Here is a 20,102-nt window from a genome sequence, read left to right as displayed (position 1 = left end):
GGCCTGTTAGGTGTTCATAAAACCACATCTAAGGTCAGCGGATGCACTCATGAAAGGAACAAGAGTTGGAAGAAGACGCCATGTTTCAAAGAATTCGAGAATGGATTTCGCTGAAAAATTACCAATATCAAGTGACTACAGGTATCTATATGCTTGAGCCTTGGGAGAGAACAATATTTAGTATCCTTTTTGGTATAGGTTGCTGTAATATTCATATACATTTGTGCTCAACTTTAACATCATGCCGTAAATAAGTTTATGCACAGACGAAATCTAAAGCTTGTTGCTGGCTTTATCGCAATTTTACCGTACATTCCTGCCGCGATGCCTCAGGCTTGTACTTCACAAGCATTAGGTATAATGACTTATCAGTGCAGACACAAAAATGATAATAATAATTTATTAATTTATATTGCGCTTTTTTAAGAGATAAGGCAAATAAATATTGACATTCTGCCGGGACTGGCGAGCCATACCATATAGATACGTCTTGACGAGATATCCGCTTGACAGTGGACTACCCGGTGGACTGCGTGTTGAGAAAGATGACTGCATACATGTATCAAACGCACGTTCGCTCAAGTTTGATTTGAATATGAAATCTAAATTGTGGCGGATCTTTTGCAATTGTGGGAATCAAAATCATTACAATCAATTGACGATTAAGGATGTTTACCTAAACATATAAAGGAACAGACGTTTTAACCCTGGGGAGGAGAGGAATCTCATATGAAAAGGTCTGGGGTGGTCATCTGAAAATATGAATTAAACCTCTATAGGAGACCAATCTGGGTACAACTTGGGCTTTATTTGACCCCTTAAAGGCACCACTTAAAACAAAATAGGCTTGATTACCAGCCGCTGTTTGGAAAAGGAGCCTGTGCCAGTAGACTAGATTCAAGAAGGCAGCAGAAATCAAGGCTAAAAGCAGAAGTGAGAACATTTTGAAAGTAACGCCCCCCGTTACTTTCGGATTTAGCAGGCAAAAGGGGCCACTACTTTTGGGTAGCCGTTACTTACGAGTTCAGTAGCCATTACTTTCGGATGGTTAAAAAACGTTTGTACAGTAACAGTCATTTCATACATAGGGTATGCATGACACAAGAAATTAAACATTCCATTTATATATATTTCCAACTACCTTCATAAACAAAGGAGACTTTATAAATAAAAAAAAGGCTTAAACTGGTTGGTACTATAAGGTGAAAGTATAATGGTCACATTATATCACAATACAACTGATTACCCTACAGTATATCATTTGACTCTGCTGCTAGACAAACACAGCTTATAAATCATAGTTTCAAGAAAAAGTCAGTCAAGTTTGAAATAAAATCACAGATAACTCTCCAAGTCAATGTGCAGTCCTGCATTCAGGCTGTTCCATTTGCATGAACCACGTTTGAAAACAGAGACTTTCTCTTGTAGTGACTTCTTCAAAGGACCCCTACTTTTGGGTGGGCCGCTACTTTTGGGGGTGCCATTACTTTCCGGGATTTAATAAGAAGGTAAAAAATTAACGTTACTTTCGGGGGAGGGGGGGGGGAGGGGAAGCGTCACTTTCAGAATTCTACTGTATTACTTCTTTGAGTGCACCCAAAAGGATACTTTAACAGCTAAAAATAGTGGCATTTTGTCCTGAACACCCTAAGTGAAGCCAAAATCCTTGATTTACATACCTCAGTGAGACAACAAGCATCCCTGACCTTTTCATATGGGAGCCCCCCCCCCCCCCACCCTGGGGTTTTGACTTAAAGTTACAAGTTTGCTTAGTTTTAGATTGTCAGCAGATTGTTTCAAAATATTCCTTGACATCTGTGCCACAGATGCAACATTGGTGACAATCCTGGGGATGTCTGTGTACTCGACATATGCTTATTTACCGGCTTATATTCACAATGTTCTTGTCTACTTTGGTTATATTAATGACACATAGTATGACGACTTTGTCACAGAGACACTGAGAGTGACTGATGGAATTCAAGTGAAGGGGATTTTTCTTGTAAATTCAGATCAATTCAAGATCAGCTTGGTACCAAGATCAAGAAACTATAGTATAATACAATCTGCTCCATGGAATAAAGATGAGACCAAAGAAAACTACTGGAGATAATCACAAAAAAAATGTAGACAAGATGTTAACCTAAAAGGAATTTTTCTCACTTTGTTTACAAAATGTAGCAGCTTACAAACATTATGATAATCATGACAAATATAGTAACGTTGTATATTTCAAGTTGAATACCGCAAAGGAATATGTTAACTTTGCATAAAATAAAATACTGTACGCTACTAAATGTTTAAATATTATTGTTATTTTGCACTGTAATGTTTGCGTCATTTTAAAACGTGGGGGAACCTGACAGAACGTCTGGGAGTAACCTTTGATAGACTAGCATCCCATGCGGGGGGGGGGGGGGGGGGGTGGGGGGTAGCAAAACTCCTAGCAGCATTAATGCCACAGAAACTCTAGTTAAGTGCTGACAGCTATGACAGCTATGCCAGATGAGCTTCAGGGACTTAACATTTTACAAACTGTAGTTTGAATTGTTTTGGTTTGAACTAGGGGTTGCCTTTGGTGTACTGTGGTCTTAATTGCTCTCATCAGGGGATGTTTACATAAGCAATAGTCATACCTTGGTAACTAGGATCTTGTTTGAGACATGTTTTTTGTCAGGTGTGAAATAGGTTTTAGAAAATCATGTATAGGTCTAAAAATCTAGGGGTTTATGTGTTTACGTCTTGAAAGAGTATCTTATTGGGTACTGTGCTGGCCTGTGAACAGGCTCCCTAGTAGGAAAGAGAAGAAAAGGAAATTGGCAAGCTGAGTGGAGATCTCCCTCCCCAGTCTGCACTGGGATATCTCCACCTGTCTTTTTTTAAACCTCTACCCACCCAGGGGCCAGTTCCCATGCCAATACTCTAATATCGTCCAATACCAGAGTTGAACTGTTACAGAAAGTTATCTTTCAATCTTTTATCTACTTGTTTTGAAAATTTCAAAAATTGTTTTACTTAATGCACTACAATTTTCCTGACAAAAATTCATAGAAATCTCTCCAATATTCACAAAGTTAAGACATTGTGAACCAATTGGCACTCGTAGGGAGTGAAGAGTTATAATAAGTGAGGGTTTTTTTTTTACTTTGAAAGATGATTTCCAGTCCGTGCTGCGCACTTTCGAGAGTTCGTTTACGTTTTTTGTTTGCGTTATGTCAGGCATCACAAAATGAAAACATTTTGCAACTACTTACGTGAAATAAATTTAAAGTTTCATGTCAACCGCCATTATGGATGCGAAGCTTTTTGCTTTGTTCTTTCTCATATCACTTTATGAAACAACTTCGCAGCTGTAAAAATCAATGAAGCTGTTGGAAAAGTAATTTGAAAGGCCTCAAAGATAAGGTCTCTGTGGTTCGTAACATCGATTCGCATTCCATCGAGTGATACTCAAAATGTTTATAAACATTAGGGTGCTGAGACTGCGCAGTACGGACTGAAAATCATCTTTAATATTACCTCTGTTAAAAAAGGCTCTCAAATGACTAGACCCTGACATATAGTTATTAAACCAAAGCAGTGTCACAACAAGATGCGCAGCACAGTTCTATCAAATAAAATGGTTTTGAATTTACTCTGGAAAGTAACGTGAAAGTAAATATGTTTTATTTGCACTCTGGTTCACTCGGGGCTTGAGTGTTTTGGGAAAATTCCTAACCAATCAGGGCAAGCCTTACGGATGAAGGATGAAACCTAAACCAACTGCACAGGTCACCCAAGCTCGCAAATGAACGTCTCTTGTACATCTATTATAGACAAAGCAGTGAAGCTTAAAACCACATAGATCGGCCTAAAACCCCCACGAGAACCAAGGAAAGACATACTTAAAGCGAAATAGGTCTAATTTTGTTCATAATCCTTCGTATTTTTTAGGCTTAAGAATAGAACTGTTTTCCCCATACAAATCCTGACTTTTTGACTATTGCGTAATCTGAGTGCTAAAGTATGTTCAAGGGACGCTCATTTGCGAGCTTGGGCAACCGTAACGCTTGGGCGTGTTTTCACGCGCTTGGCACCAGTTGCACGATTTGAAACAGTTTACTGGGTTGTTCGCGTTTGTCTGCATGATTAGCCGATCGAAGCAACTGTGTTGGTTTTGATTTCAAGACAGTTGTTTATAGAAATCTGGCCGTTGCTTGTTGATCGAATTGCACAAAAGTTGATTCACAAAAATTTTCTTCCATATTGCTCTGCAGGTTTGGATTGTTCTTTCCATTTCAATCAGTTATAAAAGCGGTGCTGTCATCTAGATACTCGTAGTACAGTCTCAGCGCAGAAAAACGAATGTATATTTTCCGCTTGAGGAACAGGACAAACCGAACTAGCTGAGAAAACAATGCAAACAGGAATAGCAGTGCAATCACCATAGGAAAGAAACAAAGAACAGCTACTATAATCCACCTTAAAACCACCATGATGTGTTTGTTAGGTCCCTCAGGTTTCACGGCAGAAGACGTCAGGGTGGCCGCCGTGAGGTTCATGATCGCTATACACGCCAGCGCGCCTAAAGATAAAGTTCCAAGTTTGTCCGCTACAGGGTCTCGGAATGGCTTCTTGATTAAATGAAGGGCCAACATCAGGACACATGCCATGGACATGCACAAGAAAAGAAGCATGAAATTTGGAATGAAGGACCGGAATGTGAGAAGGACAAGCCTTCCACCAATCAGAACGCTTTCCCAGTAGAGCGTGCCTTGATCTTTGTCACCGGGTGGACGGAATGGGCCGTGCAATATCTTGGAAATTTCATCGGTGCATTCATCGCGGATCTGAGTTGGGTTGCGATTTTGCCTGGTGCGGCGGTATAAACCCTTTACAAGCCAGCGGACAAGGAAGGGAAGTGGTATGATGCAAGCCCCAACAAACTCTTTCCAAGATATAGTCTTGTAATAAAGTTTGCTTGAACCCCAGTATAGAACACCAACAAATGGTACGACAAAAATTGCATTAAATGCCAGGAGACCATACTGCCACCATTGCCAACAAACGATGTTTCCATCAAAGTAGAGACGCCACACGGACCCAACAGATACGCAATGCATCAATTTGAGAGATGTTTCTGCAAGGCGATCGTAACCTAGCAACAGTATCTCCACAACAACGGCCACGTAATGAGCAAACAATGGCTTACCTCTCCGCGAGATCAGGTTTACTGCCAAATGAAGACAGTAAATGATGAAGACGTGAGCTATGGCGACAAAAACTAGGGCAGAGAGGAAGAGCTCTTTTGTAACCGCCGTGAGGCCAGGGAATGGGCAGCCGATTCCCTTGTCGACGACATTAACTTCAAAGTTAAAAAGGGCAACTACTGTTGAAATGTAAGGAATCTTGGCCATCGTGTTCTCTAACGAATCAGTGCTAAGCAAGTCAACAACTTGATAGAAGAAAAACGCAATTTTAATGTAGCCATACTCTAGGTCTTCCTCGATGTGACCCGCTGAGAGTTCCAGGGATCCAGCTCGTTGTCGATCGTTCGTAAACCACAGAATCCGCTCTTTTAAAAACAGCACCAGGGAAGGCTTCTTTAACAAATAAATGATCAACAAGACATAGTAAAGGGCCATCAAACTCCACAGCATATAATTCCGGTTGCATTCTGATGATTTCCTACAATGCGAAGAAAACAGTGTCTCAGAATACCCAGCCGCACATTGACCGCAAAGAATCCCAGATCTGAAACCATGGCAGCTGTTGTATTCGTTTTGGTGGTATGAACCGGGATCTTTATGACGGCAGTATTCCCAAGGACAAGGCAAGAATTTCAAGGAAGAGAAATTATTTCCATCAGTGACTTTGTAACCCCAAAAATTTGGTTTTGCTAGAATATTGTTGGGTCCGTTGCAGTGAGCTCCAAATGGACATTCAAGGCAGTCAATGTCCTTATAAACGGCTAGTCCTCTATAGAATCCTCTTTCCAGGCTGTACATCTTAGGACGGCACATTCGACAACTGAACAGTTCAGTTGTTACGTTAATATGGCAAAAATTGTTTCCCTTTCCACCTTGATAAATGAAGTGAGAGAGATTCTTGAACTGGAGGGAGCTGCCTATTGCACACTGGATTGTTGAGCTCTGGTCCATGTCGAAAAAACCGCCTGAATATATCCTCAAAACAGACTGATCTTTGTTTCTGTCGTCAATGTCGGAGTGAAAGGAAGTGTTTTCTATCTTAAGTGGGCCTCCGCTCTCTGAATGCAGAAATCTTCCAACTACAAAGGTGTATCTTGGTATGCCTTGGTATGTCCCTTCGGTTTTCGTGCGTTTGAACATACAGCTCTTAAACTCGACCTTGGCGCTTCCGTACGCGACATATACTTGACCAAAGTCTCTTTCGGAAAAATTGTCGATGAAACTGCATCTGTGAAACTTCACGTAACCATTGATGATCTGAACTGCTCCTGAGATTTTTCCAGAGTTATTTTGAAACAAGGTGTCTTCAAACAAGACGTGAGTTGTGTACGTCCACGTGGGATGGGTGTTGGCTGTAACACCAGAACGAACGCATCCTGTATCCACCATTTCATCGGAATCGAAGAGAAACAAAAGCGCCCCCTGACTTGTCTCATAGCTGGGCATGTTCTTGTATCGACTGCTACTCCATTTGTCTATTTCTACAGTGAAGCTGTCCCGAAATATGCATCGGCGTATACTGACCGATTTGTTTCCCTTGGAAAACAGCGCAAACGTATTTGATGGCCGTGCAGTGAAGGTGACATTTTCTATTTCGATTTTTGTCGCAGTGGAAACATTTGTCCTCTCTAGGTAAGGTATAGTGACGTGAATGCCAAACGTTGACTGATTCTCTGTTCTCTCTCTGCCGTCAAATAGCGTGTTGGTGACGCGGAAGCCGACATTGATACTGTCGTTTAATAACATAGCAGACAAATCGTTCTGGTTATTTCGAAATGTGCAGTTATTCACAACAACGTCTAAATAAAAACCGTTCTCGTTCAGCAAGTGGCCAGGCGGCCGGATAGCGACACCAACCATCGAGGAAGACACTGTTACATTGTAAAGTGTAACTCTGAAGTTGGGGCTTACATTTACTGCAAGTTTATTATTCCTGTCAAATGTTGTGTTGGAGATCTTAATTGTCCCTGCTCGAGCTCCAGTTCCTGTGATCGAGAAAATTGCCGCTCTCGTTTTTTTGCTCGCACTGTTGTTGTAGAAAAGCGATTCGGAAACTTTGACGTCTACTGTTGCGTTTTTTCTGCTGTAGATTGTCAGGCACCTTATTTCATAATTATTCTTACACTGCAACCTAACAAATACCACATTTGTCATCTTCACTTTGGAATAGTAAAGGCTACGAGACAAATTGGCGTAATGATTTCTGTCAAGATGAATGCTGTTGTATGTTTCTATGGTAACAGCTGTGGGCAAATCGACAGATAGGAAATGTCCCATATTTGCAGCGCACACGATCTTGTCGGCCGATATGCGCAGTTGAATTTTACTCGAAAATCCCGTTTCGTTCGATAATACGAAACCACCCCCACCCTGTGTGTCGCTTAATCCATTTTTCAAGAATTTAGTATCATCCAAATGCAATGAAAATTCCATGTCTGTCCCAGAGCCTGGCGCAAAGTGGATTTTCGCACACAAAAAGTTGCTCTGACAGAGTGAGCCACGAATAGTGAGACTGGTATTCAGGCTTTTTGCCACCCGAACATTGAAAGCCTCTTTGGTGTTTTGAAGGGAACAGTTGACAAGCGAGATGTTGCTGCAGTCATTGAATTTCAGAGGTGTGCTAAAGAACGCTATGCCAGTTAATGTTATCCACAATCTCTCGTTTGATCGGTGAAAACGAATCCCTTTCAAACACGACACATAAGCTAGAGTCGATTCTAAACTAGTCATCGTTAGGCTCGTGGACACTAGAATACCAGAACGGTGGCTATTTGTGATTGTATTCCCACAGTCGAATGGCTGTTGTTTCGTTCCGTTGCCATTGAGGACAATGCGCCCGCCCCAGTCCACTTGTTCAACCGCCTTTGCTATTGTGCGACATGGTTCAAGGCTGCTGCCACAAGTCTTGGTATCACTTCCAAATATGGAAACGTGGACAGTTTGTTGAGGACTCTCGAGGCAATCTGTAAAAACAAATTCACGAGACACATATTGGGATTACAAATTACAACTGGTTTTGGTTTTACTTTTAATATTTTCATTGAAATTGTAATTTATTTTCTCTAGCAAGAGTGACTAGTACAAATAAAGATTGATTATTATTATTGAATTTAATTATGTGCTATTTCTGGTTATATACTTGGTGTGTTCTGGCCTCATTGGCCGGATGTGTTTCTTAGATAGTCTGGTCTTGGGAAAGTGTTGAGATCGGATCAATTCAGTTAGTCATCAAAACAACCAATCAATCAGGCAGTCCGTCAGTCAGTCTGTCAGTCTGTCAGTCAGTCAGTCAGTCAGTCAGTCAGTCAGTCAGTCGGTCAGTCAGTCAGTCAGTCAATCAGTGACTGGAACTGGTGCTGGCCGTGGACAGACGTGTTCGGCTACTCTCCGTATATGAAAATCTAATTTAGAGCACGAGACTCCTTTTTCAGGCCGATTCTAATGGAAAAAAAAACGACGTAGAAAGAGACGAAATGAGGGAGAACCAAGGACGAAAGAGGCCTAGAAAAACCGCCGGATCTCAGACGGATGATGAGAATCCTAGTTGCAGTTGTCTCAACATGGCCGCCACCATAGAAGCGATCAACCATGCCAGAAGCCGGACCTGGCTCTATATAAGTTCCAGGAAATCGACGACCTAAAGGTGAATCTAAAAGATCTTCAGAAAGAAAACGTCGATGTCAAAGAAAGTCTCTCCGACGCGCACAAAGAAATCTCCGAGCTAAAGGAAATTTCTAAATTCCACGAGGGAGCGATCGAAGCACTACAAATAGGTGTTAATGGTTTGCAGAAGGAGGTTAAAATGGAGAGGGAACGTGCTATCAGGCTCGAAAGTCACAGCCGAAGGAACAACTTGAATTTTTTAGCATCCCCGAAGATGCCTAGAAATATTTTGCTAAAACGGAGTCGATTCTTCGCAACTTTATGGAAAAAGAGCTTAGAGTTGAAGACGTGGAAGATATTTCTATCGAAAGAGCTCACAGGGTAGGCAAACTGCGTCCAGATGGCAAGCTTCGACCAATCATCGCTAAATTTAGCGTTTGCAGAGACAAGAACCATGTTTTGTCCAGGGCTCCGACCCTTGCTGGAACAAATTTTGGAGTGTCTCCGGACTTCCCAAAAGAAATTGTCGACATCAGGAAATCGCTCTTACCACATCTAAAAGCTGCTAGGAAACGTGGATGTTCGGCGAAGCTGGAGTACGAAAAGTTGTACATTGATGGTCAGCTCTTCAAAGGAAGCCGATGAATAATTATAAAGAAACGTTTAAATATAGCACTCCGGTTTCCTGGTTTTATATTTGTTTCACTTCAATTTTCTCTCAGCTGAGACGCGGCGCCTGTTTAAGCGAGTCTTATGATTTGTTTCTTTTTCCGGTCGATTTTAGACTTGCCCCAAGTCGACCTTTTCTTAATCCTTGACTGACTTATCTCCCTCGAGCGAAGCGAGAGGGTAATATTCGCGCAACGAAGTCAGGAGGGCGAGCGCGAGCGACGTAGGTCGCGAGAGGCTAACGATGGAAATATTATTGAAAGGACTTTTAGAAAGTCTAGGTCAATTTCAGCGCCCGAATTTAGAATGTGTTCTCCAAAAAATGATTTAGTTTTTAGCAATAAGGCTATATTATGTGTAATCTTTTCTTGTAAGTGTGTATTAATAGCTGCTTGGTTTTGTTTTTGTTCAATGTTTTTAGCTTTAATAGAGATAGAATTTGTTTTAGGTGCTCACAAGGTCTTGTATCGTTATACTGTCCGTTTACGAGCTTAAAAGTTTACTGAGGTAAGTCAATTTCTCTTACTGTCATTATGCTACACTCTTTCTCTTGCCTCACAATAAACACAAGGGGTCTCAATAACGCGCGAAAAAGAAGACAAGTTTTCAGATGGATGCACATAAATAGATTTCAAGTAAGTTTTTTGCAAGAAACATATTGCTCCAGTGAAATTGAAAAACTCTAGTCGGCGGAGTGGGGAGGCAAAATGTTTTTTCTGTCACGGTTCAAAACATAGCAAAGGAACAGTGATCATGTTTAATCCGTCTGTGGATGTTGAAATTATTGAGTGTACAACGAGCGAAAAAGGCCGAATTATAATACTAGAAGTCCGATTTGGTGACGCGAAGTTTATTTTTGTAAACATTTACGCTCCTAACATTGTCACGCTCTTGTTAACAAAAATTCCCGGATTTTGATCCTGCGTAACATTCTCGCAGTCAAAGGGATCTTGCTCGGTTCCAGTCCCATTGAGTTGTACCCTTCCGCCCCAGTCTACTAAGCGCAATGCCTGTGCTATCGACTTGCATGGTTCGTCGAGAGAGCCACAATCGCTGGCGTCTTTTCCGTGGCGAGAAACATGCACGTCATACACATTTTTATGTTTGTGGTCTTGAGCACCTAAGGTTTGTGTTGTATCAGTTTCGTTAAAGCAATCCACTTTACAATCTGTCGCTGCCTAATTATAAGCTGGTATTCAACAGACAACAGCGGGTCTGTCATGAAAATAGCGGCAGAAATAACATGACTCTTTTCAGCTTATTTCATGCTCATTTTAACTTCAAACTTGTACTTCAAAGGGAGGATATTTCGCCGTTTTCGTAAGATTTCAGTTTCGACTAGAAACACCTTGTAAGCGATACCGTACAGTTTTCAACAAAGATGTTTTTGTTTATTTTCCGAAAACCTTAGCAGCCGTTGCCTTTTCGAAAATCATAGCTGGCTCTTGTTTTCGGTATACAAAACGACATTTTTATCAATCCGAAAACAAGAGGCGGTATATCCCTCATATGACGAAAGTTTAAGGCAACAATTGACTTAAGAAAATAGGAAGGTATTTAAGGCCTTTCTAAAATTTACTTAAAGCGATCCGTTGGGTCCCCCTGAGAAACTTGAGGTATAACTGCGAGTACTTCTACAGAGCTGCTGATGATAAAATTCTATCTGTTCGATTTACTCATTGGAGCAGGTAACTAACTGTAGCAAGCCACCCGTATGTCTTTCATTCGCGCAGTTAAACGTACACGTTTTCTTTTTGTCTTACAGAACCTGGCGAAAATTTTGTCTTCATATTTTCACTGGTTATTTTGCAACTAGCTCGCAAATGTAAACAGCGTGGAAATAAACGGAGAGTGTTTGCCTCTTGGTTGTTTTCAAAACTTGAAAAAATTCCACTCACCGACTCTGGTGCTAAACTGGAGTAGAAGGAATACCAGGAGACGATGTGACAAGATAAGCCAATACTCCGCCATCGAGAAACTCGCGATGTTAACTGTCATGTCTGGTGCTGAACTTAGTGGGAACGATTTAGAACACTGCATTTTAATGACTTACTTCGCTTGGAAAACGAAACGACTCTACCTGTTGCTGTAGATCACGTGCATATAAAAATGAAATATTACACGACCCTAATTTTAAAACGGTGTAAAATGAGAGGGCATGAAAACCTCTCAGTTTAATTATTACTGCACGGGAGAAGTAAGTGTTCAAATACACTCTTTTGTTGTAAGAATATATTTTAAGACTAACGAGGCTGAAATAAACAACATTTTACGAATATTTTAAGAATAAACCGAGGCTCATTTTATGCTGAATGATTTGCAAACACAAAACAATTATGTTTTAAACTTATCCGTATAAAATTCTTCCTTTCTCTAAACGGCAAAACTAGCCAAAAAACAACAATAACAGCACTAGCCACATGTTCGATGCTAATAACATTTCTGCACGAAGTGATGTGCGTTGTATCAGGCTTTCATGCCTGCATGCAGGTTGGCTCCAAAATTACTTTAATACCATTCAGACACCAAGTACATTTGAAAATAGAAATGTCACACGCTATGATCTAAGAATATTCACAAGAAAATTTAGGCCTGAAATCGGCAGAAAAATAAGATTATTCAGCCTCGGCCGGAAAAACAATATTCTTATAAAAAAGGAGTCTAGTTCTCAGCGGTTTCACATACAAACGAGGCCACTAGGTCATTCTGCATGTGTCATAGCTTTCTCTTGGTTCGAAACTGGGCCAAGTCAGTTTGAAGAGAACAAGCATCACGACTTCTTTTTCTTTCACCCCGCCTCTCCCCCCCATGACAGTATTCTCTTCGTTTTCCTTCGAAACAATCGTAATTCAAGGTATTTTCACTGTCGGCGACTTAAGCTGCGATGAAACAAACGCACAGGAGATCTTCCTAAAAATCTTTTTACTTAAAAACTTTTAATCCGCAATATTTTGTATTTTACATTTTAACACCCTCTATGCAGGCGTCGATTTAATATAATATGCAAAAACAGTTTATGCTGCTCTGGCAATATAGTACTGGATAACGTTCGTTTTTCTTTGGGAACACAATGTTATTACGTGAAACGGACACGTCTTCGATTGCTTGGTAACTAAACTTTTTATATCAATAAACAAGTAACGTAATTACACGACACTCGTAACGTAACGATGTTGCCGTCTCGTCCGCCGTAACGCGTTACTTAACGGTCACGCAACGCTTAAGAGAACGTTATGTGACGATCCAAATTTTCGGCCACTGCAGAGAGCGACAGGAACGTACTAACATTCTAACCAAAGTGAACAAGAATTTCCTCGCCACACTGAGCTGACTAGGGATATTTTAATCTCCATTCCTTTACTTTGTGGTCGGAGGAAAAATCGTTTAACACGGACTTTCGCGTAAGATTTTTCGTGGGGATACATGACTGTCGACAATTTCCCGGCCCGTCGACGCCATCCACCCCATACGGGATCTCCACAAATCCTTCAGCAGCCTTAGGTCAGTAGCGTCCACACTACACCGGAGGAATTTGAAAACGCCGCTTTATTTATTCGGTTAGGCCTACCGTCTACACTAATTAGTCACGAAAACGGAGCTTTTCGAAAACGATCTAAAACCGGAAAAAATGTTGTTTTTTTATAGTGGACAATGCGTTTAACTACACCTAGCTAGTTCTCAGGCGCGCTACCGAAAGTGGAAAAAGAAATAATTCAAATGAACATAATACGCTTAAAAATTCTAACTGGCGGGAGGCAGACCAGTTGGCTATTAACAAGCATGACCGAGGAGTTGAACTAGGGTCTACTGAGAAACAACTCCAGCTAAGTGATCAAAGCGGGATTTGAACCCGCTACCGCCGGATTTCAAGTCTGGCGCCCTAACCACTCGGCAACGCTGCTCCCTCCTCCTCCTGGAGGAATTTGAAAACGGCGGCTTTTCGTTGTCGTGTGGACGGAAAGCATTTTGAAAGCAAAGCTTTTCGACAATGATGTAGTCGCGATAATCATGTGATTTCCCCTCTCGAATTTTCCTCAAACACAAATCCAAAACAACCGGTGATTGTTGCGTTTTTAAATTCTTACGGCGTAGTGTGGACGGAAAAGATGTACATTTGATGCGTTTTCAGAGTGAAACCTCCGTTCTCAAGTTCCTCCAGCGTAGTGTGAACGTTCTTCTTTTCGTTCTGTTTGCAGTCCAAAGGCGAATATGAATTCAAACATTACTCGTCAAGATTGTAACTGTCTAACAGGCTTGGGAAAGGTCTAAAATGAAATAAATTGAATTAAATCGAAAGTTCGTAGATAAAGAACGACACATACCCGTTCAAAACCTTGGGAAACGTTCGCTCAAATTTTAATTGAATAAAAAATCTTAATTGAAGCAGATCTTTTGCAATTGAGGAAATCAAAAACATTACAATCAATAGACGATTGAGGATGTTTGCCTAAACATATAAAGGAACAGACGTTTTAACCACCGAGGGGAGAGGAATCCCATACGAAAAGGTTGGGGGAGCTCATCTAAAAATTTGAATTAAAGTTCTACAAGAGACCAATCAGGGCATGGCTCAGGCTTTATTAGGCTTGATTACCAGCCGCTGTTTAGAAGACGAACCTGTGCTGGTAGACTGGACTCAAGAGAGCGGCGGAAATCGAGGCTACAAGAGGAAATGAGAACATTTATTTTTATTATTGCTTCTTTGATTGCACACAAAAAGATACTTTAACAGCTAAAAGTAGTGGCATTTGTCCTGAACACCCCCAAGTGAGACCAAAATCCTTGATTTACATCCCTCAGTGAGACAACGAGCATCCCTGACCTTTTGACGTGGGAGTCACCCCCCCCCCTCTGGGGTTTTGACATAGAGTTACAAGGTTGCTTAGTTTTAGATTGTCCTCAAAGGAATGTGTTAACTTTGCATAAAATAAAATACTGCATGTTACTAAAGGTTTAAATATTAGTGTTATTTTGCACTGTAATTTTTGCGTCATTTTGAATATTGGGGCAACCTGACAGAACATGGACTAGCATCCCATGCAGGGCGGGGCGGGGGGGGGGGGGTAGCAAACCTCCTAGCAGCATAAGTGCCACAGAAACTCTAGTAAAGTGCTGACAGCTACAAGCCAGATGGGCTTAAGGGACTCAACATATTACACACTATAGTTTGAATTGTTTTGGTCTGAACTAGGGGTTGCTTTTGGTGTACTGCGGTCTTAATTGTTCTCATCAGGGGATGTTTACATAAACAATAGACATTCCTTGGATCTTATTTGAGACATGTTTTTAGGTCAGGTATGAAATAGGTTATAGAAAATCATGTATAGGTCTAAAAATCTAGGTGGTGTTTACGTCTTGAAAAGAGTATCTTATTGGGTACTGTGCTAGCCTGTAAACAGGCCCCCTAGTAGGAAAGGGAAGAAAAGGAAATTGGTTAAGCTGAGCGGAGATCTCTCTGCCCAGTCTGCACTGGGATCTCTCCGCCTGTCCTTTTTTTAACCCTCTACCCACCCAGGGACCAGTTCCCATGCCAATACTCTAATATCGGCCAATATCAGAGTTGAACTGTTACAGAAAATTATCTTTTAATCTTCCGCTTGTTTTGAAACTTTCAAAAGTTGTTTTAAGTTATTAAGTACCAGTAAGACTGCTTTTGACTTGTAACAATTATCTCTCAATTATATGACGAAAAAAAACAAAGCATTAGTTTGTACTTTCAAAACGTCGACTGCAGTATAGTAGGCTTTCAAATACTTAGACCCTGTTATATAGATACTGTAACAAAGCTATGTCTTAACAAGATGCTCAGCAGAGGCGAATCTAGGGGGAGGGTGCAGGGGGTGTGCACCCCCCTGGAATGAAGCTCTCTTCTTAGTATTCGCTTTCAAAATTTGTTTCCTTCACTAGTCAGTTCGCCACTCCTTGGTGGTGCACCCTTCCTAAGAAAAATCCTGGATCCACCACCCCTGCTTATGACATAATAAAATATAATGGTTTTAAGTTAATTATGGCAAGTAAGGTGAAAGTAAACATGTGCTAGTTCCACTCTTTTTAACTCGGGTTGAAAAGAGGCAATAGGTTCTTAAAAACGCATTTTATATTACTTGGAAATCTCAGTAAATCAGGATAAAAACTAATCCAACCATAATTTTACTTAGGCGAGTTTTCCCGCGCTTTTCGCAGGTGGCATGTCTTCCCGCGGTTGGCGCCATTTACACAATTTGAAACAGTTCACTGGGTTGTTTGTGTTTGTCTGCATGATTAGCCGATCGAAACAATTGTCTTGGTTTTGATTTCAAGACAGTTGTTTATAGAAATCTGGCCGTTGCTTGTTGATCGAGTTGTTCAAAAGTTGATTCACAAGAATGTCCTTCCATATTGCTCTGCAGGTTTGGATTGTTCTTTCCATTTCAATCAGTTAGAAAAGCGGTGCTGTCATCTAGATACTCGTAGTACAGTCTCAGCGCAGAAAAACGAATGTATATTTTCCGCTTGAGGAACAGGACAAACCGAACTAGCTGAGAAAACAATGCAAACAGGAATAGCAGTGTAATCACCACGGGAAAGAAGCAAAGAACAGCTACTATAATCCACCTTAAAACCACCATGATGTGTCTGTTAGGCCCCTCGGGTTTCACAGCAAAAGACGTCAAGGTGGCCGCCGTGAGGTTCATGATCGCTACACAGGCCAGCAAGCCCAAAGATAAAGTTCCAAGTTTGTCCGCCACAGGGTCTCGGAACGGCTTCTTGATTAAATGAAGGGCCAACATCAGGACACATGTCGTGGACATGCACAAGAAAAGAAGCATGGCATTTGGAATGAAGGACTGGAATGTGAGAAGGACAAGCCTTCCACCAATCAGAACGCTTTCCCAGTAGAGCGTGCCTTGATCTTTGTCACCGGGTGGACGGAATGGGCCGTACAATATCTTGGAAATTTCATCGGTGCATTCATCGCGGATCTGAGTTGGGTTGCGATTTTGCCTGGTTCCGCGGTATAAACCCTTCACAAGCCAGCGGACAAGGAAGGGAAGTGGTATGATGCAAGCCCCAACAAACTCTTTCCAAGATATAGTCTTGTTATAAAGTTTGCTTGAACCCCAGTAAAGGACACCAACAAATGGAACGACAAAAATTGCATTAAATGCCAGGAGACCATACTGCCACCATTGCCAACAAACGATGTTTCCATCAAAGTAGAGACGCCACACGGAACCAACAGATACGCAGTGCATCAGTTTGAGAGATGATTCTGCAAGGGGATCGTAACCTAGCAACAGTATCTCCACGGCTACGGCGACGTAATGAGCAAACAATGGCTTACCTCTCCGCAAGGTCAGGTTCACTGCCAAATGAAGACAGTAAATGATGAAGACGTGAGCTATGGCGACAAAAACTAGGGCAGAGAGGAAGAGCTTTTTTGTAACCGCCGTGAGGCCAGGGAATGGGCAGCCGATTCCTTTGTCGACGACATTTACTTCAAAGTTAAAAAGAGCAACTACTGTGGAAATGTAAGGAACCTTGGCCATCGTGTTCTCTAACGAATCAGTGCTAAGCAAGTCAGCAACTTGATAGAAGAAAAACGCAATTTTAATGTAGCCATACTCTAGGTCTTCCTCGTTGTGACCCGCTGAGAGTTCCAGGGATCCAGCTCGTTGTCGATCGTTCCTAAACCACAGAATCTGCTCTTTTAAAAACAGTACCAGGGAAGGCTTCTTTAACAAATAAATGATCAACAAGACATAGTAAAGGGCCATCAAACTCCACAGCGTATAATTCCAGTTGCATTCTGATGATTTCCTACAATGCGAAGAAAACAGTGTCTCAGAATACCCAGCCGCACATTGACCGCAAAGAATCCCAGATCTGAAACCAAAGCAACCATTGTAGTCGTTGTCGTGGTATGAATAGGAGTCCTGAAAACGGCAGTACCCCCAAGGACAAGGCAAGAATTTTAAGGAAGAGAAATTATTTCCATCAGTGATTTTGTAACCCCCAAAATTTTGTTTTGCCAGAATATTGTTGGGTCCGTCGCAGTGAGCTCCAAATGGACAGTCAAGGCACTCAATGTACTTATGAATGGTTAGCCCTCTAGTATATCCTCTTTCAAGAGTGTACAACTTAGAAGGGCACATTCGACAACTGAAGAGTTCAGTTGTTACGTTAAGACGGCAAAAATCGTTTCCCTTTCCACCTTGGTAAATGAAGTGAGAGAGATTCTTGAACTGGAGGTAGCTGCCTATTGCACACTGGATTGTTGAGCTCTGGTCCATGTGGAAATAACCGCCTGAATATATTCTCAAAACAGACTGATGCTTGTTTCTGTCGTCAATGTCGGAGTGAAAGGAAGTGTTTTCTATCTTAAGTGGGCCTCCGCTCTCTGAATGCAGAAATCTTCCAACTACAAAGGTGTATCTTGGTATGCCTTGGTATGTCCCTTCGGTTTTCGTGCGTTTGAACATACAGCTCTTAAACTCGACCTTAGCGCTTCCGTACCCGACATATACTTGGCCAAAGTCTCTTTCGGAAAAATTGTCGATGAAACTGCATCTGTGAAACTTCACGTAACCATTGATGATCTGAACTGCTCCTGAGATTTTTCCAGAGTTATTTTGAAACAAGGTGTCTTCAAACAAGACGTGACTTGTGTATCTCCACCTGCGATGGGTCTTGTATGTAACATTAGAATAAACGCATCCTGTATCCACCATTTCATCGGAGTCGAATAGAAACAAAAGTGCCCCCTGACTTGCCACATAGCTAGACATGTTCTTGAATCGTCTGTTTCTCCATTCGTCTATTTCTACAGTAAAGCTGTCCCGAAATATGCATCGGCGTATATTGACCGTTTTGTTCCCATTGGAAAACAACACAAACTTATTTGATGGCCGTCCAATGAAGGTGACATTTTCCATCTCGATTTTTGTAACAGCAGAAACATTTATCCTTTCTAGGTAAGGTATAATGACGCGAATACCAAACGTTGACTGATTTTCTGTTCTCTCTCTGCCGTCAAATAGCGTGTTGGTGACGCGGAAGCCGACATTGATACTGTTGTTCAACAAAGCAGACAAATCTCTCTTGTTATTTCGAAATGTACAGTTATTCACAACAACGTTTAAATGAAAACCACTCTCCTTTAGCAACTGGTCATAAGGCGGCCACATAACGACACCAGCCACCGAGGAAGACACTGTTACATTGTCGAATGTAACTCTGAAGTTAGGGCTTACACTTATTGCAAGTTGATTATTCCTGTCAAAAGTTGTGTTGGAGATCTGAATTGCCCCTGCTCGAGCTCCAGTTCCCACGACCCGGAAAATTGGCGCCTTCTTTCCTTGGCTCACACTGTTGTTGTAGAAACGCGACTCTGAAACTTTGACGTCTACTGTTGCGTTTTTTCTGCTGTAGATTGTCAGGCACCTTATTTCATAATTATTCTTACACTGCAACCTAACAAATACCACATTTGTCATCTTCACTTTGGAATAGTAAAGGCTACGAGACAAGTTGGCGTAATGATTTCTGTCAAGATGAATGCTGTTGTATGTTTCTATGGTAACAGCTGTGGACAAATCGACAGATAGGAATTGCCCTATATTTGCAGCGCACACGATCTTGTCGGCCGTTATGCGCAGTTGAATTTTACGCGAAAATCCCGTTTCGTTCAATAATACGACACTACCCCTTGTAGTGTTAGCGTTTAATCCATTCTTCAAGAATGTAGTATTATCTAAATGCAATGAAAATTCCATGTCTGTTCCAGAGTCTTGTGCAAAATGGATTTTCAAACACAAAGAATTGTTCTGAAAGGTTGAGCGACGAATAGTGAGACTGGTATTCAGGCTTTTTGCCACACGAACAGTGACAGTCTCTTGGGTGTCTTGAAGGAAACAGTTGACAAGCGAGATATTGCTGGAGTCATTGAACTTGAGAGGGGTACCAAAGAACTTTATGCCAGTTAATGTTATCCACAATCTCTCGTTTAATCGGTGAAAATGAATGCCTTTCAAACACGACACATGAGCTAGAGTCGATTCTAAACTAGTCATTGTTACGCTCTTGGACACTGGAATACCAGAATGATGGCCATTCGTGATGCTATTCCCGCAGTCAAATGGCTGTTGCTTCGTTCCATTGCCATTGAGGACGATGCGCCCGCCCCAGTCCACTTGGTCAACCGCCATTGCTATTGTGCGACATGGTTCAAGGCTGGTACCACAAGTCTTGGTATCACTTCCAAATATGGAAACGTGGACAGTTTGTTGAGGACTCTCGAGGCAATCTGTAAGTACAAATACACGAGACACATTGTGATAACAAAATACAACTGGTTTTGGTGGACCGTTGAATTTAATTATTTGATGTTTCTGGTTATATTTGGTGTGCCCTGCCCTCATTAGCCGGGTGTGTTTCTTAGACACTTTGGTCTTGGGAAAGTTTTAAGATCGGATCAATCAACCAACCAGTCAGTCAGTCAGTCAGTCAGTCAATCAGTCAGTCAATCAATCATTCATTCATTCAATCATTCATTCATTCATTCATGCATTCTTTCATTCATTCATTTATTCATTCATGCATTCATTCATTCGTTCATTCATGCATTCATTCATTCATTCATTCATTCATTCAGTGAGTCAG

At 41.4% G+C, this 20,102-nt stretch overlaps 4 protein-coding genes across 4 annotated transcripts; 2 read left to right on the top strand and 2 right to left on the bottom strand.

Moving 5' to 3' along the window:
- Positions 1–2,419, top strand: LOC145484171 (serine palmitoyltransferase small subunit A-like). The gene is made up of 2 exons (XM_081462799.1): positions 1–180; positions 1,827–2,419. The coding sequence occupies exons 1-2, from the start codon at positions 81–83 to the stop codon at positions 1,934–1,936; spliced, it is 210 nt and encodes a 69-aa protein (XP_081318925.1). The 5' UTR covers positions 1–80; the 3' UTR covers positions 1,937–2,419.
- A 5-nt stretch (positions 2,420–2,424) lies between these two features.
- Positions 2,425–11,485, bottom strand: LOC145484167 (uncharacterized). Its single transcript, XM_081462795.1, has 2 exons — positions 11,360–11,485; positions 2,425–8,152 (listed from the first exon to the last, which is right to left on the bottom strand). The coding sequence occupies exons 1-2, from the start codon at positions 11,457–11,459 to the stop codon at positions 4,278–4,280; spliced, it is 3,975 nt and encodes a 1,324-aa protein (XP_081318921.1). The 5' UTR covers positions 11,460–11,485; the 3' UTR covers positions 2,425–4,277.
- Positions 8,353–10,055, top strand: LOC145484170 (uncharacterized). Its single transcript, XM_081462798.1, has 2 exons — positions 8,353–9,565; positions 9,743–10,055. The coding sequence occupies exon 1, from the start codon at positions 9,114–9,116 to the stop codon at positions 9,435–9,437; it is 324 nt and encodes a 107-aa protein (XP_081318924.1). The 5' UTR covers positions 8,353–9,113; the 3' UTR covers positions 9,438–9,565; positions 9,743–10,055.
- A 2,309-nt stretch (positions 11,486–13,794) lies between the features above and the next one.
- Positions 13,795–20,042, bottom strand: LOC145484166 (uncharacterized). Its single transcript, XM_081462794.1, has one exon. It carries the CDS (start codon positions 19,859–19,861, stop codon positions 15,872–15,874), a length of 3,990 nt encoding a protein of 1,329 aa, XP_081318920.1. The 5' UTR covers positions 19,862–20,042; the 3' UTR covers positions 13,795–15,871.
- Positions 20,043–20,102: the final 60 nt, after the last annotated feature.

Source organism: Orbicella franksi, chromosome 4 (genome assembly GCF_964199315.1).
Source record: "Orbicella franksi chromosome 4, jaOrbFran1.1, whole genome shotgun sequence".
NCBI lineage: Eukaryota > Metazoa > Cnidaria > Anthozoa > Scleractinia > Merulinidae > Orbicella > Orbicella franksi.
The sequence above is the reverse complement of the archived record's forward strand: the minus strand, read 5'-3'. Positions and strand labels throughout refer to the sequence as shown.